Source organism: Pantherophis guttatus, chromosome 3 (assembly GCF_059756535.1).
Source record: "Pantherophis guttatus breed Tessera chromosome 3, ASM5975653v1, whole genome shotgun sequence".
Taxonomy (NCBI): domain Eukaryota; kingdom Metazoa; phylum Chordata; class Lepidosauria; order Squamata; family Colubridae; genus Pantherophis; species Pantherophis guttatus.
Window position 1 is genome coordinate 59447372 of NC_142065.1, and position 25099 is coordinate 59472470.

Sequence of the window (25099 nt, forward strand, 5' to 3'; positions counted from 1 at the left end):
ACGTGTTTCACTGCAGGTTTGAAAGGAAACTACAGTCACCTATCTCCACAACCCCCATCTCAGACACACCAACAACAGCCAAGCCTCCTACAACTGACCCCATTCCATTGGGTTCACAACCCCTAGTGATCACAGAAAAGGAAGTGCAAAACCTATTTCACAGACAAAAGCCAGGAAAAGCTCCAGGCCCAGACAAGATAATTCCTTCTTGCTTAAAAGTCTGTGCTGACCAATTGGCCCCCATCTTCACCTGAATCTTCAATAAATCACTAGAGATGTGCTATGTTCCTTATTGCTTCAAGTGCTCTACTATCATCCCAGTGCCGAAGAAGCCCACCATCAAGGAACTGAATGACTACAGACCAGTTGCTCTAAGATCTGTAGTCATGAAAACCTTTGAAAAGCTAGTACTGTCCCACTTGAAAACCATTACAGATCCCTTGTTAGACCCCTTGCAATTTGCATAGCGAGCAAATAGATCAACAGATGATGCTGTTAATATGTCTCTGGACTACATCCTACAACATCTTGAATCTCCAAAGACCTACGCAAGGGTCCTCTTTGTAGATTTTAGTTTAGCATTCAATACCATCATTCCAGACACACTTCTAACTAAACTAAACCAGCTACAGGTACCTGAACACACTTGTAAGTGGATCATAAGCTTCCTAACAAACAGGAAGCAGCAGGTGAAGCTAAGCAGAATCGCATCAGATACCTGTACAATTAGCACAGGGTCCCCTCAAGGCTGTGTGCTCTCCCCACTTCCCTCTGTATACAATGACTGCATCTTTAACGATCCATTAGTTAAACTACTGAAGTTCGCAGATGACATAACAGTAATTGGTTTCATTCGAGACAATGATGAATCCACATACAGATGGGAGGTTGAACAACTAACCTCGTGGTACGACTGGAACAATCTGGAATTGAACCCACTCAAAACTGTAGAAATGGTGGTAGACTTTAGGACAAACCCTTCCATACTTCCACCTCTCACAATACTAGACAACACAGTATCAACAGTAGAGACCTTCAAATTTCTAGGTTCTACCATATCGCAAGTTCTAAAATGGTCAGCTAACATCAAAAAGGTCATCAAAAAAGCACAACAAAGAATGTTCTTTCTGCGCCAACTCAGAAAGCTCAAACTGCCCAAGGAACTGCTAATACAGTTCTACAGAGGAATGATTGAGTCTGTCATCTGCACCTCTATAACTGTCTGGTTTGGTTCTGCAACACAACAAGACAGACACAGACTTCAGAGGATAATTAGAACTGCAGAAAAAACAATTGCTACCAACCTGTCTTCCACTGAGAACCTGTATACTGCATGAGTCAAAAAGAGGGCTGTAAAAATATTTACCCTCACTTCCTGGACATAAACTGTTTCAACTCCTACCCTCAAAACGACGTTATAGAACACTGCACACCAGAACAACTAGACACAAGAACAGTTTTCCCCCGAACACCATTACTCTGCTAAACAAATAATTCCAACACTCTCAAACTATTCACTAAGTCTACACTACTATTAATCTTCTCATCGTTCCCACCACCCAACTCCTTCCACTTTTGACTCTATGACTGTAATTTTGTTGCTTGTATCCTTACGATTTATATTGATATTGTTTCCTGATTGCTTATTTGTACCCTATGACTATCATTAAGTGTTGTACCTTATGATTCTTGATGAACGTATCTTTTCTTTTATGTACACCGAGAGCGTATGCACCAAAGACAAATTCCTTGTGTGTCCAATCACACTTGGCCAATAAAATTCTATTCTATTCTATTCTATTCTATTCTATTCTATTCTATTCTATTCTATTCTAGCAAAACTTTCTGAAACAGCTGTACAAATAGACCTTGACTTACAACAGTTCATTTAGTGACCAAAGTTACAACGGCACTGAAAAAAGTGATTTAAGACTTTCACACAACCATTGCAGCATCCCTATGGTCCTTTGATTAAAATTTGGATGGTTGGCAACTGATTCATATTTATGACAGTTGCAGTGTCCTGGGAGTGGGTGGGCAACGTGATTTCCTTTTGTGACCTCCTGACAAGCCAAGGCAATGGGGAAGCCAAGATTCATTTAACTGGGTTACTAACTTAACAATGGTAGTGATTCACTTAACAACGGTGGCAAGAAAGGTCGTAAAATGGGGCAAAATTCACTTAACAAATGTCTCACTTAGGAACAGAAAGTTGTCATCGTATGTCGAGGCCTACCTGTGTTGTATAACCATGTTTTTCACTATAAGAACAGGCCTGACTAACATGCTGATTTCCGAGGGAAAAGGCATCGAGACAAAATGAGAAAGTTTCCGGCACACGCGACGCTTGGGGTTGAATCCCGAACGAATATTCATCTCCGGAGATGCCTTGGCATCTTTTGCAGGGGGCAGAGTCCGGTTCGCATCTCCGACTCTTCCCACTCCAGAGCCGAGTGGGAAGAGTCGGAGTACAAGAGCGACGGCTGCGCCACGGACTGCCCACTCGGGGATGAGGATGAACGCAACTGCGCTGGTTTCTGCTTTCCTGGGTTGCTGGATAGCGACCCTCCTGCTGCTGAAATGGCGGAGGAAGCGGCAGGTCCAGGACACGATAGCGAAGGCGAGGAGCCGGCGGGAGGGCGCCTTGCAGCAAATGGGAAGAGCCGCACAGCGCTTCCAAGAGCAGGTCAGGGGAGAAGCCGCCCCCCCCCTCACTCCCACCATTAGCTCTGCCACTCCGAGGTCTGTGCAATGAGCAGACCATCCCCACGTTCACAGCCTTAGGGAGAAGCAAGGGGGGCGGGGGGGTCGTAAGAGCTTCGAAATGGGGAGATTTCCCTTTCTTCTAAAGCTTGTAGTCTTTTTTAAAGGAACGAAGCTCCTTAGTTTCGTTTTTTCATTCCACACTTAAGGGAAATCGTTCATCTGGAAATAGATGGTTATCCTGGTTGGTACAGCCGGTGCAGACTTGAATAGGTCAATGAGATTCGACCAAATCCAGGTTTCTGGTTCTCACAGGAAGGTTCGGTAAGGCAAATAGGTTGAGCCCCAAGCGCAGAGTCACTGTGGCCACTCTGCGATTTTATGCTATGTTTAGCAAGACTGCTGGAAGGCAGCGAATAACTGAAAGAGAAGTCGAGTATCTGGATTCTGGAGGTTTAAAGTTGTCTCTCTGTGAATTCAATTTGACTATTCTGACTTGCTGGAGATCAGTATATTAAAGGCAGGTGAGGTGGAGAAATTGGAAGGTTTTGATACGCACATGTTTGTCAAGTATATTTTTATTTTTTTGTTCAATTTATATGGGCACCTGTCTCAAACCGATGACTGGGTGGGTGGGTAACAGTGCTTAAAACGAAATTAAAATAAATATACCAAAATGATAAATAATGTATGTGGGCTTGTCTAATAAAACAGTTCTATTTTGTAGTTTATCTGATCAGAATCTTAGTCACATGATGCATAATTAGAAACATGCCCATGCTTGTGTATTTCATCATACCCTCAAGGATTTATCTTGAGTAAAAGGTTGTTTTCACTTTCATAATTAAAATGAAGAAATCCAAAAGCAACCCTTGTGAAGTGACTTATATTAACCCATTCAACAGTGTACGCTTGCATATTTATTTATTTAAACATTTATATAGTCATCCATCTTCTAAAAACCTCTGGGCAGCTCCCAGTCAAAAGTTGAAATAACATGTATCTTCCCGAAGTATATCTCATTGAATTAAGTAAAATTTACTCCTAATGAATATATTAATCATGCTTCCATGGCTGCCCATCTCACAAGAAGCAAGTCTGGCTAAATGAGTAAATGAATAAAACAAATATAAAAGCCAATCATTATAAAAATATGAAAGTCATAGTAAACATGAAAAACACTATATAAAAATGTGACTTGTGTGAACTGCATGGAGAGAGTAAAAAGATCAACCATAATGGAGCCATCAAAGCATGTCTCTGGTTCCTTGGGACTCCCAAATTATCTAAAATGATAACAGGCATGAAGGTAACCTTGTTTCAAAAATTGTTGCCCCGTGGTGCATCATTTCACCCAGTTAAAGATCATAACAACAAGAGTTTTAGTAACATAGATAAACTGATGGTAATGTGTTAATACTTTCCTAATTATCTTGTGTTTAATCACTTCCAAAAATGTGGCTGACCAAGAATCACATTAATATTTTTTCTGAAACACAGATTTTAAATGTATAAGATTGAATCTGCTTAGCACTGTTTTTAATATGGATCAGAGCATCAATTACAGGACTGGTTAATTTATGCTGGACTCACCTTCAACTATATTGCAAAAATTCTAAATGTTTGTAGATAGATTATATATGTATCTAAAAGAAGCATTGTTTTATTATACTTGGGGATTTTTTCTCTTTCAGAATCCAAATCACCAACCAGAATCTATTTTATCACTGAGTTTGCATGAACTCTGTCAGAAACTTGGGGATGGTTCACTCACACCTGAGACTGTTTTCTACACCTATGTGGATAAGGTGAGGCATCATTCCCTAAACTAACAAAAATGAGAAATAGGTGTAGGGTAGGTTTATTATGATTTTCCTGAGGATCCATAAACATTTTTTTAAAAGTAGATTTGAAAATTGTTTCAGGGATCTGCATTTTTCTTGTGGGTCACATATTTCTATGGCATCTTCTTTGCTGTTGCTGTTATAAGGGTCTCAATAATGTTAGCAAATTTTATCTCTCTTGCATAGAAAGCATTTTGTCAATGTAGCAATAAACTTCATAAACAGATTCTCTGGCTAATTATTCAGAAAAAAACCCCACTCATTGAGTTCAGTGGTTAATACTCCAAGATAGGCGTATATAGTTTGTTTCCCCAAAAAAGCCAACATCAGATAATCTTTTCAAGAAAGAAATAATTTGATAATAAATACATAGAAGTGAAACTTCTAGTAAGGAAGAAGAAATTGGCCTATACCAGAAATAGATCCAAAGTAGCAATATCTACCTGTCTTCAGCAAAGTGAAACCTACTTTTAGTATTTGGATGGGAGACAAACAGGAAAACTTAGGGCTGTAAGCTAATTTGGCAAGTTGAAAAAATATCCTGGAAGAAAACAGTAGTAAGATTCCATATTGTTACAAAACCAGCTATTAAATGTGATTGTGAAGCACTAAGAGCTGACCCTGATTCAAAGACTCATTCAGTTAGTTTTTCCTCAGCCATTTGACCATAAGAGGGAAGTGTGAAGCAAGAATCATAGTCTTTTTTTTTTTTTAACCCCTCTAGGACTGATATATACCTGCTGGGTGAAAATTTTTACCCAGGAATATTCAGAACCTACTTAGCTTCTACACTGAGGCACACCAGTCTTTAGATATGAGAATCATTGGCATTGAACAATAAGGCCCATGTAGAAGAGAATTGGTTACCGTTTTGAGAAAAAAGAAAAGGGTCACATAACTCAGAGGAGAAAATAAAGAGGTAGAGGAACCAATTGTCTTTAGACATGAGGTAGTTTAGTAGAGCCCTCAAATTTCTATTTTTTTCTCCTCTTGTAAAGGTAGGCTTTGTTTCACAGGAGAAATAAAGATGCTGTCTTTCCCTGCTTTTTCTAGGCCTTGAAAGTGACTGCAGATGTCAACTGCATAGTCGATTACATAGCAGAGAACGGATCCCAGCTTCCGCGTATGAACAGCGAAGGGAAAAAGGGCTTGCTCCATGGAGTTCCCGTCAGCATAAAGGATTCCATTAACTGCAAGGTATAGCTGGGGTGGGCCTTGGGTGGGTATGCAGAGCTTTCGTGTGGCCAAAGAACAGGTGGATGTGCAACTTGTACTCCATTATATAATAAGGAGCATCTTGGCTTTGGATTTGAATTGCTTCTAGCAGGTGCCTATACATCACTGGTGTCAAACTCGCCACTTCACATTGCCATCACGTGATGTATCACGACATTTTTTTCCCTTCGCGGAGCTGTGATGGGCATGGCCTGCGCATAACGCATCCAGGCCGCGGGCCGCCAGGTTGATACCCCTGGTGTACATGTTAGTTAATATGAGATCATTTTTTCATCTGCCTGTATCTAATAGCTCAAGTCACTTAATGCTGAGCCCTGCTCTCTTTTATAAAATCTTTATTTTATTTATTTATTTGTTACATTTTTATGTTGCCCATCTCCCCTCTAAGATAACTCTGAGCAGCTTAAACCCTTTCTAAGAGGGCCTGGAGCAGGGTGATACGTGAGCCTACAAACTGTAAAGCACAAGTTGTTTTTTTAATTCCAATTGTTGGTTTCCTGTATGGCTTTAAGATAGTGTTTAATTTGTGAGTGATACCTTGAATGATTTTGCAATTAGGTAACATAAGTGACCTCTGACGTTTTCCAGTAAAGAAGTAATTATACAATAGCTTCTCTCTAATGAATAATACCAATGCTTAAAAAGCATTATAAAACTAATACTCAACATACAAAAAATACAATAGTCATAATATAGTCTTCACTTAATTTTTGTCTAACTTATCATAAACGGACAAATTTGAATAAAATTAAGTTTCAGTATTTTTCTAGTCAAATCAAATCTTGTTCTCAAAACTCAGTCAAAATCTGATTTTTGTCCTTGTCTTGTAAGAAATCTAACAGTGGTCTCCAAGTTGCAAGAAAGTTAGTCAAATTGTTTTTTTCTAATTAAAGCAGTTAACTTCATCATCTAGCTAGTTCCATTAATTTTAAAGACTAATCTTGAAATGTGGGTATGTGCTCCTCTTTCCATCTTTGTATAGCAACCTTGCAGCCAATGTCATACATAAGAACCAAGCCCCATGTTTTCTTCCCACCTGTTTATCTGCCATCCCTAAAGGCTTGTGGTTTTTTGAAATATAATTTAAATCTGAAGCCTTGGCTTAAAACCACAGTGTCTTGCATTGTATAACTTACTAACCTGAAGGCCAGACAAGGAATAATGGATGGAAACTGACCAAGGAGAGATTCAACCTAGAAATAAGGAGGAACTTTCTGACAGTGAGAACAATCAACCAAAGGAACAGCTTGTCTTTGGAAGTTGTGGGAGCTTCATCACTTGAGACTTTCAAGAAACGATTGGACTGCCATTTGTCAGAAATGGTATAGAGTCTCTTGCTTGAGCGGGGGGTTGGACTAGATGACCCTTCTAACTCTGTTAATCTGTTAATTAATTAATTAAAACCAAACTGGCCTAGCGTGATGTATACATTCAGTTATACTGTTAATTAATCTAATTTACTTTGGGCAGTTCTTATGCTGTTCAGGATTTCAGGGAGAAATTTTCTATCAAGAATTTATCCTTGGACCTTCTGTAGGATAATAATCTTAATGTTCCACAGGGAAAGGAATAAATACATTACCAATTTATTGCTGCTTTTTAACATCTTAAACCCAGCATCACTGAACGATGTCTGATGTTTCTACGGGGAACCTGAATTTCCTTTTCATCTTTATATCTTTTTCCTCATCACAGGGCTATGATAGTACTTTGGGCTTTGCAAAGCGTCTTTTCCAGCCAGCAGCAGAAGACGCTGTTGTAGTGCAGGTGTTGAAACATCAAGGAGCGATTCCATTTGTAAAAACAAATATTCCCCAATCTCTGTTCAGGTAAATCATGTATTTATTTTTGCCATTGTCTATGTTTTGATTTTTATATACAGGTGATTTAAGACTATCCATTCAGCAATCATTGGAACTTACAGCGGCACTGAAGGAAGGGATTTATAACCAAGTAAATCATTTGAAATTACAGCTGTTGCAGTGCTCTTTGGTCTTGTGATCAAAGTTCAGGTGTTTGGCAGCTCACCTGCATTTACAGTCACAGGAGAGTTTCAACTCTTTCCCACCTTCCCTGTCTTCCCCCTCCCTTTTGGGCTCTTGACCCCCTAGTTGAGCTTTGCCATCTTCTTCCTCCTGCTGCTGACCAAGTATGCTGCTACATGCACTCCTGGGTTTCACTTACGGTCACTCACTCGCACAATCCTGATCAGTAGCTACTCTCAAATCATCTTCACCTGAACATTGAAGCACATCAGGTTCTTTGGAATACAGGGAGACCCAGTGAATTTAAAATAAGAGTAAAAAATTTTTTGGTAACAAGCTCTTTCTCTCTCATACACATGCACGCCTACACACCTACACCACCTACACATGTCCTCCTCAACTAGACTGCCAGGCACTAGCTGGAGGGATGGAAGCCACCAAGTCTTGGATCCAAAGACAAAGAGTGGGAGGGTTTCAGGGCCCCTTTTGTCCCCAAAAGTCCTTGCTTTGTTGATTAACAAATTGGCAGCTACTTTTGCCTTGTTGACTTACAAGTCTGGTACCTGTTGATGGCACTTCGAGGCAGGGGAGAGGAGCATTTCCATGTAGTGAGGCTCAACTTGTTTTACTGGTTCAGGTAACATTCTTTTATTACCTTAACAATTTCATTTCTTTTAGACATCATGGCTTTTTGTCCACCCTGCTTCAGCGTTAGATATGATAGCTTCAGCCTCATCTCACATATTCCTCTCACATATTCCTAGGCATCGAGTTAAACAGCAAATGCCACAAAATGGGGTTGGGATGAATAAATATCTAGCCTGTAAATTCTCCATCTGTTTTTAAAATTGGCCAGAGGGGACTATTAAATCAGCTTAAGTTGCTGGTAATCTTTGTGATCTCTGTTTCAGCAGCCTTTGGAAATGGGTATTGTTTCTGGGGGCTTCCAGGGGGCCTGTGCACTAACATGCATTCCACATTGGTTGTGATGGGCTTGAAACCTGCCAGTCACAGATCTGTGAGACAGACAGGGCTGTAATGGAGATTTGTTTACCTAAAGAAAACCGTTTAATAAGAGAAATTTCAGCTCCGGTATCCAACAGTTTGCTTAGGATCATTAAAACAAAATACCGTATTTTCCGGCGTATAAGACGACTTTTTAACACATGAAAATCTTCTCAAAAGTCGGGGGTCGTCTTATATGCTGGGTGTCTCCTGTAACCAGGCAGACCAGCCCGAAAGGCTCTGACGAGCCTTAAATGGCTCTGGCGATCCCAGCTCTGACGATCCCAGCTGAGTTCCCTGCAACTCAGCTGGAATCGCCAGAAACCATGTAAAAGGAAAAAAGTTTTTTCCCTTTTACTCTGAGGATCCAAGCTCTGACGATCCCAGCTGAGTTCCCTGCAACTCAGCTGGGATGGCCAGAGCCATGTAAAATGGAAAAAGTTTTCCCCCTCCAGCTTGCTTACCTCAGCTGCTAGTCGCAACGCTTGCCTTGCTTTGCTTGCCTGAATCTATTCAGGCAAGCAAGCAACTCCCTGCCTGCAATCAAGCAAGGAGTTAGTTGTGGACTTCAACTCCCAGAATTCCTCAGCCAGCAAAGCTGGCTGAGGAATTCTGGGAGTTGAAGTCTACAAGTCTTAAAGTTGCCAAGGTTGGAGACCCCTGTTCTATTGGGTAAGTTTTTTTCCCCTTTGGGAGCTTTAAAAAAAATAGTCAATTGGGTTTTTTTTAGTTGTTCTTTTTTAGACCTAGCCATTTAAAGTTTAGGAAGTTTTAAATTTAGCTTTCATATAAAAATAAAAATAAAATAAAATAAAACAATATTTGTGCAGCTTTCTGAGATTTAGTGTGTTTCTGTAGTGTTTCACTCCAACTACACAAACACAAAATCTCACAAACCTGTATGTGGAATTTTGTGTGTGTAAAGTGTGAAAGTTGGTTTTTTGGACTTTTTGTGGCTATGTGAGGTTCCTGCTTGTTGCAGGGGCCATTTTGGGTCTAGCACAGCTGCTTTTACATTGTGGGTGAGCCAGTTGTGTTGTGTTGTGTGTGTTTAGAGTGTGAAAGTTTTTTGGGGGGGCTTTTTGTGGCTGTGTGAGGTTCCTGCTTGTTACAGGGGCCATTTTGGGTCTAGCACAGCTGCTTTTACATTGTAAGTGAGCCAGTTGATGTTTTTTAATTTTTATTTGGTGTGCATTGGAAGAGGGGCAGTCTTATATGGCGAGTATAGCCCAAACCCTATATTTTAACAGGAAAAGTTGGGGGTCATCTTATATGCCCAGTCGTCTTATACGCCGGAAAATACGGTAGTAATTTCTCTCACTTTGAGGGGGAATTTCAATATTCCTTCCCCCTCCCATATTGTCAGTCAAGACCCATGTGTTTTCCAAAGCAGGGGGACAGCCCTAGAAATTGACTAAAGGGGTGTGTGTCTTGAGATTAAATTTTCTTTTTTCACCCTTTACCGCAGGGACTGAAACTTTCTTTGAAGGTTCTGTTAATTCTTTCAGCTCATGCTGGACCAATGAAAAAACTGCTTGTTCTCTTTAACTTTCTTGCCATTTTCTTCTTCTGATCCATGCCTTCCTTACTAACGTCTTTCTAATGCCTCCACTTGCTTCTTCAAATTCCTAGTAGAAGGCCCATCCCATCTCTCTGTGTTTTCTCCTTAATCTCTTGGCTTTTATCACGTTTGCGCACCCATCTCAATTCCCAACTTTCTGCTCCTGGTTGCTTCAAAAATTCCCATTTCTGCTGTCTCCCCCTCTCCTTTCCCTCCTGTTTTTTATAACTCCTTCCTCCCCCGCATTCTTTACTTTTATGCTCAACATTCCCAACAGCTTTCCTTGCTTCTCACAAAGAGGCTAAGTCTAATGGGTAAGCTACCTCCAATTGTTCAAGGCACTGCAATCCACCCAGTGCAGTTTTTAAAAACTGATTGCATGTTTGCAGTCTTGCATTGAAATGGTGATGATAAAAGGAGGACAAAGCAAATAATATTACTGGCTCTGCACAAATTTGTTTGTCATCAACCGATTAGACTGTACTGTATGATACTGAAGTGGGTGATTCAAATTGACCAAAGGACTAGTATTTTCAGCCAGATAACAGTACCCCTTATCTCTACCATACACTGAGTAAGTGATCATTGTTAAAGCTTAAGGAAGCATATATTTTTTAAGAAGTAGAAGAGTTGAACTTGACCAAGTTTTTACAATGCTGCTTGGGAGTTAATAATTGATTATGATAATCAACATTTCCTCTTCAGAATTCAAGAAATTTGGGGTTTTTTAATGATTGTGAGAGAGAAATGCATTTACTACTGCTCACTGTTCTTACTTATTCCAAATCTGGCCAGAATGTTATGAAATGTGAAACTGTTGAAATCTTGTAATTAGGCATTCTTGCAAAAAAAAAAAAAGACCATCTTTAAGATACTACAGAAGTGTAATTTGGGGCCCAGTTCTAATATCCGAAAAGGTTGCCAGTTTCTGTCTGCAAGATTTTTTTAGGCCTTTCTACATTGTGATGAGTACTTGAAAAGACAAAAAAATCCTTATAAAGAGACATAGTGTAAATACCATTGTTTCAGGTTAAGATTAATCAAGAGATACAATATAATTTTGTAAAAAGGCTAATTGAATCATATTCTTAGATCCCTAAATGGAAGACCTATTAGGAAAATATTTGGAACTATTCCAAAACCAATTGCTGACAATATTCTTTGTCTTTTCAGCTTTGACTGCAGCAATCCGATCTTTGGATCAACAGTGCATCCTCTGGATCCCACAAAGAGCCCTGGTGGATCATCAGGAGGAGAAGGAGCTCTTATTAAAAGTGGAGGATCCATTCTGGGCATTGGCACAGATCTAGGAGGCAGTATTCGTATCCCAAGTGCCTTTTGTGGAATTTGTGGCTTAAAACCCACTAGCAACAGAATTAGGTTGTATACAAACCCTAGTCTTTAAACTACAGAGTTTAAAATATTGTGGATTATTTCTCTCAGATTCCTGATCTATTCCTGATCTATTATAACTTTATATTGCTTCCTGGTCTACTATAACTATATCAGAGTTGCCAAGAAAGGAGGAATTAATAATTAATTCAAATAGTGAAAATTAATCAATCAGATAATTGACTAGGTTAAATCTTGTTTCATTCAACCTTTGTAGAATTGCTTTTTACATCTACAATCTTATGTCCACTTCAAGTGAATTCTGTTTAACATATGAAATAGACTGTCCTGTTTTATCCTGCTGTATCCTAATCAACCTAGCAGTTCCTGCCTGCCAACCTAGCACTTACCCTGCCAACCTAGGAGTTCAAAAGCACGTAAAAAATGCAAGTAGAAAAATAGGGACCAATTTTGGTGGGAAGGTAACAGAGTTCCGTGGGCCTTTGGCATTTAGTCATGCCGGCCACATGACCACGGAGATGTCTTCGCACAGCACTGGCTCTTCAGCTTTGAAACGGAGATGAGCACCACCCCCTAGAGTTGGGAACAACTAGCACATATGTGCGAAGGGAACCTTTACCTTTACCCTAATCAAAAAGTTGTGAACTTCCAAGGTTTATCAGTTATGTTCTAATTAGTGGGGCAATATATAAGTGCTATTGCTATTGCTAGTCTTAATAGGCTTGGCTGGAATCTTTTTTTTTTTTTTTTTTTGCTTTAATTTATATGCTGCCCTTCTCCGGAGACTCAGAGCGGCTTACGATGCGTTAAACAATAGCCTTCATACTTATACATAAGTATGTATAAGTATTGTATTTATACAAAGTCAGTTCTTTGCCCCCACAATCTGGGTCCTCATTTTACCTACCTTTGAAAGGATGGAAGGCTGAGTCAACCTTGAGCCTGGTGGGATTTGAACTTGCAGTAATTGCAAGCAGCAGATGTTAATAATAGTGCATTAGTCCACTGTGCTACCAAGGCTCTTAGCTATTTTAGTGCGTATAAACTAACCCTGTTCAACTAGGTAAACCAGAAATATTCTCAACATGTCATCTGTGTTAAGTGCTGAAATGAGTTCCCCTTTAGAATGTAAAGAAAGAGGAATTGATATTGAAAATTGGGAATCTTGACAGCTTTGCTAAAACTACTCTTTTTATGTCTCTATAGCAAAAAAGGAATTGTTCCATGTGTCGCCGGTCAGAAAGGAGGTAAGTTATTATTATTTGATTAGATAAATGGGAATTTGCTTCAAGTGAATAAGTTATCCTTTGACATTCTTGTTCTCCCAAAAACAGTTTCATCAATTTACAAAGTAAATTACAATACAAAGTAGATTTTGAAAATGTGGGCAGCTGGCAGCTTTTCAAAAAAGTATGAACTCAGCTTAATAATGACTTAATGCCAGTAAAAACCATTCTCTGTTCCGTGAATGTTTTATTGTCACTTTGTCTTTTAAAAAAACGTTTTTGAAATTAGCAATGTGGTATTGTAACAAAAATTTATCAGAAAAGGATTTGAGAATGTTGCTAGCTGTTTCCTAGAATAGGGTATTTTTAATTGATTTAATTGATTTATATGGCTGTCCAACTTGCAAATTGTGACTCTGGGTGACTTACAATGGATTACAGGTAGTCCTTAACTTGTGACCATAATTGAGACGAACATTTGGTCATAAGTCATTCCAGTCATAAGTCAAGTCCACTACATGACAAGATTTGATTTTATGACAGTCTCTATTGAAAATAGAGAAGAGTAAACAAATGTCTTTTTATTTACAGTACTCTTTAACCTTTTTTTGATCCTATTGTACTGAAAAGTTGCTCTTCTATAGTGTTATAAAGAGTGCAAATGGGGAAGAGAGGTCATTCATTCTGAAAAGTAGGGAATGAATTGACTCTTGAGGAGTTAATCGCTTTTTGGTGAGCTTCAGTGGTTGAAACCTTCCTCTCAGAATTTCGCGAGTCCTAAAAAGCTACTCTTCAATGCTTTCTCTTTACTTGTTTCTTCCAGCTTATGCTGGTTTGGGACCAATGGCAAGGGATGTTGACAGCCTTGCCCTTTGCCTGAAGGCTCTCTTGTGCAAGAAAATGTTCCATCTGGATCCCATGGTGCCACCTCTTCCTTTCAACGAGCAAGTAAGATCAGTGATCCTACTAACCATGCAGACATCTTCAAATCAGAAGATTTGAATTTGAATATTTGGAGAAAACACGGGTGCCCTTGCCTCAACAATTACCACTCCCTTAAAGATGCTGTGGCTTTTCCAGGGCTCCTATTGTAAAGGCATCATCCCAGAAAAATAACCCCAAAAATACATATGGAAAAAATGGTTGGAAAAAATGATAAAGCAACATATAGATTTAAAACCAGAAATATTTTTGTTGGGTTTTATTATTTATTTATTAATTAATTTTATTTCTATACCACCCTTCTCCCGAAGGACTCAAGGCGGTGTACAGCCTAATTAAGAACACAAAGACAAACAGTATTTAAAATTGATTAAAATTATTAAATAGTAGGCCTAATTTATAAAACCCTGAATTTAAAAACCCAATTTAAAACCAATTAAAATCATTATATTGATAGCCCAGCCTGGCGGAACAACATGGTTTTGAGGGCACAGCGTATGTATATGTATAACAAGGGGAATACATATTTGATTTTACATGCACTAACTGCAGTTAGAATTATATTTGCGCTACAATGGAAAAGTGAAGAGATCCCTACAGATGAAAATGTGAAAAAAAAAATACTAGAATGTGCAGAAAAGGATAGACTAACGCTTACAATTAAGAAAAACAAAGAAACTGAATACTTTTTGACATGGGACTTATTTTATTAATGGTTAGCTAATAAAAACAGAAGTTAGAAACATGGAAATATAAGAAAAGGACTAATAATACAAGGGGGGGTTGTTAAAATGGATAAGCTATTATTATTATTATTATTATTATTATTATTATTATTATTATTATTATTATTATTATTATTATTATTGAGGAACTAATACCAATGTAATGAACATTGTTGTAAACACTTTGATTATTATTTCCTAAGACTATTTGCACCCAGACAACACACCGTTTAACTGAAAATTGAATTTTTATGTTTTAGAATAAAAAAAATATATTAAAAAAAAATAACCCCACATATGAATTAAAGAGCTGACCAGAGAGTTCCCCGAACAGCATGATGAGAAAAGGGTATAATCAAAAAAATATCTCCACTTTGCCTTTGGGAATCTACTAATGGCATAGGTTGTTTTTACATCTCCGGAAAATGAACATTATGCCATTTTACCTGTGACAGATGGCAGAAATACATAAACACTGAAGAGCCACTCTCCTTTTTGCATTTCATTGAGAGAAGTAATTATTTTAAAATAAATAAGCATTAGTAACACTCGGGAAGGAAACCAGGTAAAAAGAGTCATCAAGTAGGCTACACTTATAGGCTAAGTGTACAGCTAGTCCTTGATTTACAATCTGTTGCTTAAGAGACCATTCAAAATTACAATGGACCTCCAAATAGTACTTTTGACTCCGTGGCAGCCTCCCTCCCCCTCCCATGCTCATGTGTTTACATTTTGGGTGCCTGGCAACTGACCCAGTCACCGAACATTCAAAAATGCATCACAAATACCATTGACTGGTGCTAATGGTTGATACGGGTTGCTGCCAGCATCATAGATATCAACCAAGTATCTTCCAAGATATCATAGGTATCAACCAACTAAAATTGGGCGCAGTCACACATGATGACTCACTTAATGACAACATGACTTAAGACCATAATTCCAGGCTCAATTATCATAAATCGAGGATTATATGTATCTCAAAATTCTATTCGGTCTGTCCCTTTTGTCTCTCACCTTCAGAAAAATAATACTGAACCGTGTCATGTCTCACCTGGGAAAACACATTGTATGTTTGCCCACAGGAAAAGGATATTTAAAGGACTATCTTGTTTTTTTCCCCTTTTGAACCTGTGCTAGTGTGCTCAGGCATTGATGTCCTGGGAAAACATTTCATGATTTGGTCCTGTTCTTCAGAACTGTTGACTGAGGAACTTTATTGGCTTAAGCACCCTTGCCTGCTTGCCTCTGGAGTTAAGCCAGTGGGTGGATATTTATACCAGCAGATAAAGAAACTGAGAAATAGATGTTTCTGTAGCTAATGTAGTGCTGATTTATTGAGTGTGGTGTCCTGCTTTTAAGGCATCTACTATGATTAATTATTTTGAAATTTTCTCCTGTTCTTCTGTTGCTCTAGGTTTATACCAGCTCTGCACCCCTCAGAATAGGATATCATGTGACTAATTCCTATTGTATGCCAAGCCCTTCCATGACACGGGCTGTGCTGGAAACCAAGGAGCTTCTGGAAATAAATGGCCATGTGGTATGTATACTTATTAGGGGAGAGGGAGATATGTGTTGGACCAAAGGGATGTCTGTTTCAGAAGGCAACATCAGTAAATGTAAGAGATTTTTGTGGAGGGTGTAACAGCAGAGAAAGAGCAAAACTTCACATAAGTGTTATTTGGGCTTTCCCTTCCTTTGTACTAACTCCACTGCACTACCTGTTACCAATAAAGGGTGGAGTTTCATGCAAAAAGCAGCTTGGCTAATTTTGCTTTTGAGTATTTCAATACTGTATTCTGGTTCACTTTGCCTTCATCTCTAATTTGCTGATTATATATTATGCTAGTTTCGTTGTCCGCCATACAGAGTTTTAAAAAATTGATTGGATTTGCTTAATGCAGGAGAGCCTTTATATACGGAATGGCCCTCAGATTGTTTCCAAGTGGTAGTTAGTTACACAGGTCTGCCATTTGTATTGACTTTTAGTAGAGTTGTGCAAACCTTTCCCCAAGTGAAAGATTGAATCATATGCAAATGAATGCATTTTTATCATTTAGAGCAACGTTTTTGAACTTGGCAATTTTAAGATGCATAGACTTCAACTCCCGTTGTTAGCATGCTGGGGAATTTTACACATCTTAAAATAGCCAAGTTTGAAAAAAGATTGGTTTAGAGAATTGGGTTTTTTTTCTCTCAGTCATGTTTCTGACTGTAGATATTTCCCCCATTTTTTTAAAAAAAAAACCTTTTATTGTAAATATTCTTCCATTTCTTTTTAGTTGGTCCCCTTTAAGCCACCTCACATAGTCCATTTTATGAACCACTTATTTCCTGCATCGTTTTTTGGTGATTGTGGTGCCACTTTACTGCAGCCTTTGTAAGTATTGCATTTTCTATACTCTGAAGTGTATATGTGAGGAAATAAGAAGAATAGAAGGCTTATTTTGTGAATGTGATTTTATTTCCCCCCCTTTTATTTCCTTCTGTTTCCAATTATTTTCGATAGGTGGAGAGACAGGGCTTTAATTTCTGTGATGCTGAAAGTTGCTATGAATGAAACATTTGGGACTAGTGAACTTCAGCTGTTTGAATCTTTTTTTCCCCTTGCTTCAAACAACATCTCTAATTCTGCTGGAAGCTTTATTTTTATTATAGATCTAAGATACTACAGGTAGTCCTCACTTAGTGACCAAAATTATAACTGTCAACTCCATCACTAAGCACCAGCATTGCTAAATGGAAAAATCACATTACCATGATGAGCTTATGTCTCTTCACATTTGTCACACAGCAATCATTAAGGGAGACATCAGGAGACTTTGACTTGCAGTTTTACTCCTGCTTTATCTTGTTGGAAGCCAGTTGTACAACAGTGAATTATGATCATAAGACCGTATGTCCCTGCAATGATTGTAACTGTGAAGAGTGGTCGAAAAGTTGGGGGGGGGGGTTCTTTCACTCGTACAACTTCAAACATTTGCTACACAAGGCAATTGGTAAATGATGACCGCCTGCATGTGTGTATGTGAAGGGATGTAAGACTATATAAAAAAGCTTTCTGCAGTAATACAGACAGGATAGAATTCTACAATGTTTAAATAGAGAACATTCAGCTTCAAAACTTCCCTTAAACTTAAATCTCAATATTTAGTGCCTGTAGTCCCAATATTCCAGGATTGTTGTAAGGTTAAAAATTAAAAGCTAGAACAAGATACATTACTTTAAATTCTTGTATGATATTTATGTATCGGGGCAACACATCAATATAGCTGAGAGGCTTAAATCAGGCAATGAAATTTCAAATGGAATATTGCTGCCAGTGTAAGACAAATCTGAATGGATGGATAGAGAGAGGAGCGCATTAGGTGGAAGTCTGGGCAACATTTTTATTTATTTATTAGATACATTCAGGTGGTCCTCAACTTACAACCAGTTGCTTAATGGTTGTTTGAAGTTACAACGGCACTGAAAAAAGTGACCACTGACCATTTTTCACACTTACAACCGTTGCAGCATCCCTGTAGTCACGTGATCAAAATTTGGACGCTTGACAACTGGCATGTGTTTATCAGAATTGCAGTGTCCCGGGACCATGTGATCACTTCTGACAAACAAAGTCAATAGAGATTGGATGGATTTGCATATCATTTTAACCCATAATATATAGTAGCATATTTGATTTTGGGTTAGTGTGTTAGATGTACTGAGCTGCTATAGCTTACATTTATACTAGGATCTGACAGAACACTAGGATATTATGACTGAACTTCCCAAACAGCTCTTGATAAAAGTGCTTCATTCAAAACCCTTGTGGAAATTTAGAGGTAATGAGAGAAGAGGTCCTCCTATATATCAGTAGTTGGTTAAAAAATTTTTAGGATGAAGGTTAGAATAAATGGATAGTTTATACAATGGAAAGAAGTAAGATTCTACATAAATCCTGCTTCTACCAAGCACTCAGATTGCAATCATGTGACTGCGGGATGATAGTGCAACATTTTGTGATGGCTGGAAGAGCTTTATTGGCCATAAAGCACCCTTTTCAAAACCATCTGTAATTCCAGACTGTCCTTAAACAGTCTGTTTAGTCTCAAGACTACCTATACATCTGATGTAGTAGGATTTTTTTACAGATTAATCAGAATTATTAATCAGAACATGGCAAACAGACGTTTCTGGATGCCAGTAGTGCTAGCTAATGCCTGAAATTGGAAGATAACTTCCATTTTGAAAATTATTTTAGCATTTTATTTATGGGCTTGGATTTTTCTGGTTGCCTTTCAGTGAAGGCGAACCTATAGATCCGAATCTAAGAATTAACATACAGATGATAAAATTACCTTACTGGATTCGAAGAGGCCTATCCTGGATTGTAAGACCAATAGTAAGTAATATTTCTTACTATCTTTATTTACCTGGAACAGGGTTTCCCAATCTATGTTCGGTTATCTGTACCTGTGTTATTGTGTGTTCTAATGTGACATGGCACTCTCGCAAAAAATTCCTATAACTTCCACTCCCTCAAACATTTCATCCCTATTAGTAAGAATTAAATTCAGTATAGCTGACCCACTAGTTCCCTGCTCCACGTTTTGAATGACAGGGTTGTCTGCTAGTCACATCAGGAACCTGTTTGATGTATGCTGATGACCTTGTGTTTGTACTGGACGACCTTTTTATATTGGGCCCAAAGTTAACTTACAAATTAGAAAGATATGGAGCTGTGGCGGGCCTAAAAGTAAATAAGGAAAAAACCAACGTCTTGATTAAAAATTTGACAATAAATCAGGGGAAGGAAATAGAATTGAACTTGGGATTTCAAATCATAAAAAAAATAAGGTATTTAGGCATTTTACTATCTGCTAAGTGTTCGACAATTAAGGAGGATACTTATTTGAAACTTCTCCAACAAACAGAACAAGACTTAGAGAAATGGAAGAAGCTGCAGGTCTCTCTGTTAGGTAGGATTGCGGTCATAAAATCTTATATTCTCCCAAAATGGATTTACTTATTTTACACAGCCCCAGCCAGATTGGACAATATTTTTTTTAAACGATTAAACCAATGTGTTCTCAAATATATTTAGCAGAATAAAAAACCTAGAATTAAATTTAAAATGCTCCAAGAGGTGAAGGGTAGAGGGGGATTCGGTTTGCCTAAATGGGAGTATTATTACCAGGCGCAAATTTAATTTGGCTGAGGGACTGGATCTTGTTGAGAAGGAGACGGCTGTTGGCTCTGGAAGGTTTGGGCTTGCAACAGGGTTGGCATTATTTCCTTTGGCAAGAGAGGGCACGTGTTTTGCAAGTCACTATTTGAGGAATACTTTAATCGTAACATCGGGGAAAATTAAAGACAAATTTTATCCCTTGATCCCCTCCTGGCTGGTCCCTCTAGAAGCCATGACATATACCCGTTATATAATAAAGAAAAACATCTACCCTATTGTGAGCTGCTTGATAATCAAGGCTGTTTAAAAACCAGAACCGAACTAGCTCTGCAGGGAATGGAAGTGGATTGGTGGGCTTATGCTCAAATTAACCCTAAATATATAAAAAAAAGATGAGGAGCAAGGAGGTATTGAGAGGACCCTGCAGGAGTTAGATAAGATTATATTAGGGAAGGAGGAAAAAATGTTAGCTAAGATGTACAATTTTTTAATAACCCGTTGGATAGGTGACGAGATCGTTAAAGACTTGATTATTGCCTGGGGGAGGAATTTTGGCCACTCAATCGATTTGGCGAAATGGGAAAAAATTTGGTCTAGACAATTAAAATTTTTAATGGCAACTACTTATAAGGTAAACCTGTACAAGATGGTATACAGGTGGCACCTGCCTCCTGCCCGACTATCCAAAATGTTTCCTGGACTCTCCCCAAATTGTTGGAAGTGTGGGGAGCTAGGTACCTATTTCCATGTATGGTGTTCTTGCCCCAGAGTAACTGAATTTTGGACACTTATTCAGAGATGGCTGTTGGAAATTACTGGTTACAAACTACAATTGAAACCTGAATTTTACTTATTAAACATCAGGCCAGATAAAATAGGCACTAACAAATGGTATCTGATCGTTTATATCACAACAGCGGTTAGAATATGCCTAGCCCAAAACTGGAAGGGTAAAGATCTACCATCTGAAGATATGATTATAGGGAAAATCATGGAATGTGCAGAAGCCGATAGGCTAACTAAAATTTTAAGAGATCAAAAAGACTCTGCATATTTCCAATGCTGGGACCTATGGTATGCCTGGTTAGATAATAGAATAAAAAGAGGACAATGCTAGATTAGACTTCTATCTTTTATATCTGTTTATTTAAATTGAATGTTATGTATTGTGTAATGTTCTCACTGTGATCTGTTTGTCGATAAATCTTCTGTTTGTACTTTTTTAAAGAAATAAAACCTAATAATAATAAAAAAAGGAACCTGTTTGATCTCCAAGTCACTGCAGTTTGTCTCCCAGTTTTCATGGGCAATGATGGACTGGATCCATGGGTCTCTGTAGTTCTAGTCTGTGATTTTAACCACCATTCTACACCAACTGTAAATATTCTAGCTTTGGCATTCTCATAAGTAATATAATGGCTATATATTAAAGTGATGTAGGGTATATCAGGCTGTACTGAAACAACTGAGCCAACTTTAACTTCAACCTTCCAAATGGGTTGGGACCAGTGGTGAAATTCAAAACTTTTTCCTACCAGTTCTGTGGGTGTGGCTTGCTGGGGGGGTCATGTGATGTCATGCGTGGCCAACTTTTTAAAAAACTTTTTTAAGCATTTTTTTTTTACTAAAAACAGTTTTTAAAATGTTCTGTCGATCAGCTGTGACAATCAGCTGTGGCCACGATCGTCTGAACCTTATTTTTACTTTTTTAAACTTAAAAAAAAAATTACCACTGGTTTAAAAAAGTAAAGAAAAGGTTCTGAGGATCGGGCAGCACAGCTGATTGTCACAGCTGATCGTTAGAACGTTTTTTTTACTCTTTAAAGGATTTTTATATTACCAGTTCGGGCGAACTGGTAACATTTTTGATAATGGTAGCATTTCATCCCTTGCTGAGACTATTGTTCTCCAGCCAGGAAAGGCTAAAGAAGTAAATTTGGGCTTCTTGGGCTAGTTGTGTTTCATTCTAAGTTTTTGGTGAAGTATAATATTGAAGAGTGTTTACCACTTATTTTTACATCAACCCCTATTGGGCATTTTTCATTTATTTTTCTTTAGGCTATTCGTCAGTCAAGAAATATGAGCAACCTGCAAGAAAGGTAAATATTTTTGGTGGGAGATTAAGGCCTTCATCTCTTAATATTGCCTTTGTAGTAGGCGGGTTGATTTTTTGCTTCCTGATTTTATAGTTCCTGTTTGGATGGAATTAGTGATGAATATGCTTTTAACCAAGCAAAAATGATTGCATCTGAAGTAAGGTTTTCCAGCAGTAGTTTAGTATAAAACAAGGACCCATGAGTTGCGTTTTGCATGTGATCCCAAAGAACTATGGTATAACGGTAGAGTACCAATGTTAGAGACTATATATCTGCAGAACTAGCTACAATGGATTGCTCCCATCTATCCCAAAATTAAAACTACATTTTATTTCTTAAATCTTGTAATAGCTATGGGGTGTCACAGAATAATTTAACTTTATTTTGAATCTCTTTTTAGCACTTGGAACAGGGGTGAAATCTACTTACCTTCCCTAAAGGTTAGGAAGTGCGCACTCCGTGCATGTGAGCTCACTCCGTGCATGTGTGTCATGTGCGATTTTGAACCCTCTGCATCTGCGCAAAGGCTTCTGCGCATGCACAGAGGGTAAAAAACAGGTTACTTCCTCGTTAAAACCAGGAAGCAACGACCTCTGGGTTGGTGGGCGGAGCCTCGTGCCCCCGCCGCTACTGCCACCGCTACTGCCACCATTAACGGTTCTCCAAACCACGCCCTGCCGCTGCTACTGGTTCACCTGAACCAGTGTGAACCGGTAGTATTTTACCTGACTTGGAACATTCAGTAGGTTTCTGTGTATTCATTTTAATTGTGCTCTGCTATAGTGAACACTAGAAACATGTTCTTAAAATTATAAAGACTCCACAATATACTGTTTTTTAATTGTGGTTTATTAAATTTCTGTAAAGAATTATACACACACAAAAACACACAATTAGAAATAAAATTGTTGTTGCTGGTGGTGAAGTCGTGTCTGACCCATCACGACCCCATGGACAACGTTCCTCCAGGCCTTCCTGTCCTCTACCATCCTCTGGAGTCCATTTAAGCTCATACCTACTGTTTCCATGACTCCATCCAGCTACCTCGTTCCCTGTCGTCCCCTTCTTCTTTTGCCCTCAATCTTTCCCAGCATTAGGCTTTTCTCCACTGAAGCCTTCCTTCTCATTAGGTGGCCAAAGTATTTGAGTTTCATCTTCAGGATCTGGCCTTCTAAAGACCAATCAGGGTTGATCTCCTCTAGGACTGATCAGTTTGCAGTCCAAGGGACTCTCAGCAGTCTCTTCCAGCAGAATGGAATGGAATGGAATGGAATGGAATGGAATGGAATAGAATAGAATTCTTTATTGGCCAAGTGTGATTGGACATACAAGGAATTTGTCTTGGTGCATATACTCTCAGTGTAGATAAAAGAAAAGATACATTCGTCAAGAATCATAAGGTACAACACTTAATGATAGTCATAGGGTACAAATAAGCAATCAAATCATATTAGGAAGCAGTCAATATAAATCGTAAGATACCAGCAACAAGATTACAGTCATACAGTCATAAGTAGGAGGAGATGGGTGATAGGAATGATGACAAGATTAATAGTATTGTAAACTTAGTAAATAGTTTGACAGTGTTGAGGGAATTATTTGTTTAGCAGAGTGATGGCGTTCGGAAAAAAACTGTTCTTGTGTCTAGTTGTTCTGGTGTGCAATGCTCTATAGCGTCGTTTTGAGGGTAGGAGTTGAAACAGTTTATGTCCAGGATGTGAGGGATCTGTAAATATTTTTACAGCCCTCTTTTTGACTTGTGCAGTGTACAGGTCCTCAATGGAAGGCAGGTTGGTAGTAATTGTTTTTTCTGCAGTTCTAATTATCCTCTGAAGTCTGTGTCTGTCTTGTTGGGTTGCAGAACCAAACCAGACAGTTATAGAGGTGCAGATGACAGACTCAATAATTCCTTTATAAACTGTATCAGCAGCTCCTTGGGCAGTTTGAGCTTTCTGAGTTGGCGCAGAAAGAACATTCTTTGTTGTGCTTTTTGATGACATTTTTGATGTTAGGTGTCCATTTTTGGTCTTGAGATATGGTAGAACTTAGAAATTTGAAGGTGTCTACTGTTGATACTGTGTTGTCTAGTATTGTAAGAGGTGGTAGTATGGGAGGGTTTCTCCTAAAGTCTACCACCATTTCTACGGTTTTGAGTGTGTTCAGTTCCAGATTGTTCCAGTCGCACCATGAGGTTAGTTGTTCAACCTCCCATCTGTATGCAGATTCATCATTGTCTCGAATGAGATCGATCACTGTTATGTCATCTATAAACTTCAGTAGTTTAACAGATGGATTGTTTGAGATGTAGTCATTGGTATATAGAGAGAACTGGAGAGAGCACACAGCCTTGGGGGACCCCTGTGCTAATTGTACAGGTATCTGAAGTGATATGCTTAGCTTCACCTGCTGCTTCCTGTCTGTTAGGAAGCTTATGATCCACTTACAAGTACCGCTAGCTGGTTTAGCTAGCTGGTTTAGCTTAGTTAGAAGAATGTCTGGAATGATGGTGTTGAATGCTGAACTAAAGTCTACAAAGAGGACCCTTGTATAGGTCTTTGGTTTTCAAGTGGGACAGCACTAGCCTTTCAAAGATTTTCATAACTACAGATGTTAGAGCAATTGGTCTGTAGTCATTCAGTTTCTTGATGGTGGACTTCTTTGGCACTGGGATGATAGTAGAGCATTTGAAGCAAGAAGGAACATAGTACATCTATAGTGATTTATTGAAGATTCGGGTGAACATGGGGGCCAATTGGTCAACACATACTTTTAAGCAAGAAGGAGTTATCTTGTCTGGGCCTGTATATAGTTATTCCCTACTTTCTTCAATTTAAGCCTAAATTTTGCAACGAGAAACTTATGTACTGAGCCACAGTCAGCTCCTGGTCTTGTTTTTACTGACTTTTGTATAGAGCTTCTCCATCTTTGGCTGCAAAATTCTATCAGCCTGTTCCCTGCTTCGTTTTGTCCTCCAAGGCCAAACTTGCCTGTTATTCTGGTTATCTTTTGGCTTCCTGCTTTAGCATTCCAATCCCCCATGATTACAGGGACATCATTTTTTGGTGTTAATTCTATAAGGTGCTACAGGGCTTCATAGAACCGGTCAATTTCATCCACTTCAGCAACAGTGGTTGGGCATAGACCTGGACTACTGTGATATTGAATGGTTTGCCTTGGATTCGAACTGAGATCATTCTGTCATTTTGAGGATTGTATCCCAGTATTGCTTTTCCTTATTGACTACTAG

At 38.6% G+C, this 25099-nt stretch overlaps 1 protein-coding gene across 1 annotated transcript in view; it reads left to right on the forward strand.

Annotated features, from left to right (window-relative positions):
- Positions 1-2389: 2389 nt before the first annotated feature.
- The window catches only part of LOC148114607 (fatty-acid amide hydrolase 1-like), a 31590-nt gene continuing 8880 nt past the window's right edge, over positions 2390-25099 (forward strand). The window contains exons 1-11 of the mRNA XM_087889702.1: positions 2390-2686; positions 4398-4511; positions 5601-5744; positions 7479-7612; positions 11508-11714; positions 12894-12934; positions 13737-13861; positions 15998-16123; positions 16866-16963; positions 18871-18970; positions 21815-21855. Coding sequence (XP_087745828.1) covers positions 2510-2686; positions 4398-4511; positions 5601-5744; positions 7479-7612; positions 11508-11714; positions 12894-12934; positions 13737-13861; positions 15998-16123; positions 16866-16963; positions 18871-18970; positions 21815-21855 — 1307 coding nt within the window. The 5' untranslated portion in view covers positions 2390-2509. The remainder of the gene's footprint in view (positions 2687-4397; positions 4512-5600; positions 5745-7478; positions 7613-11507; positions 11715-12893; positions 12935-13736; positions 13862-15997; positions 16124-16865; positions 16964-18870; positions 18971-21814; positions 21856-25099) is intronic.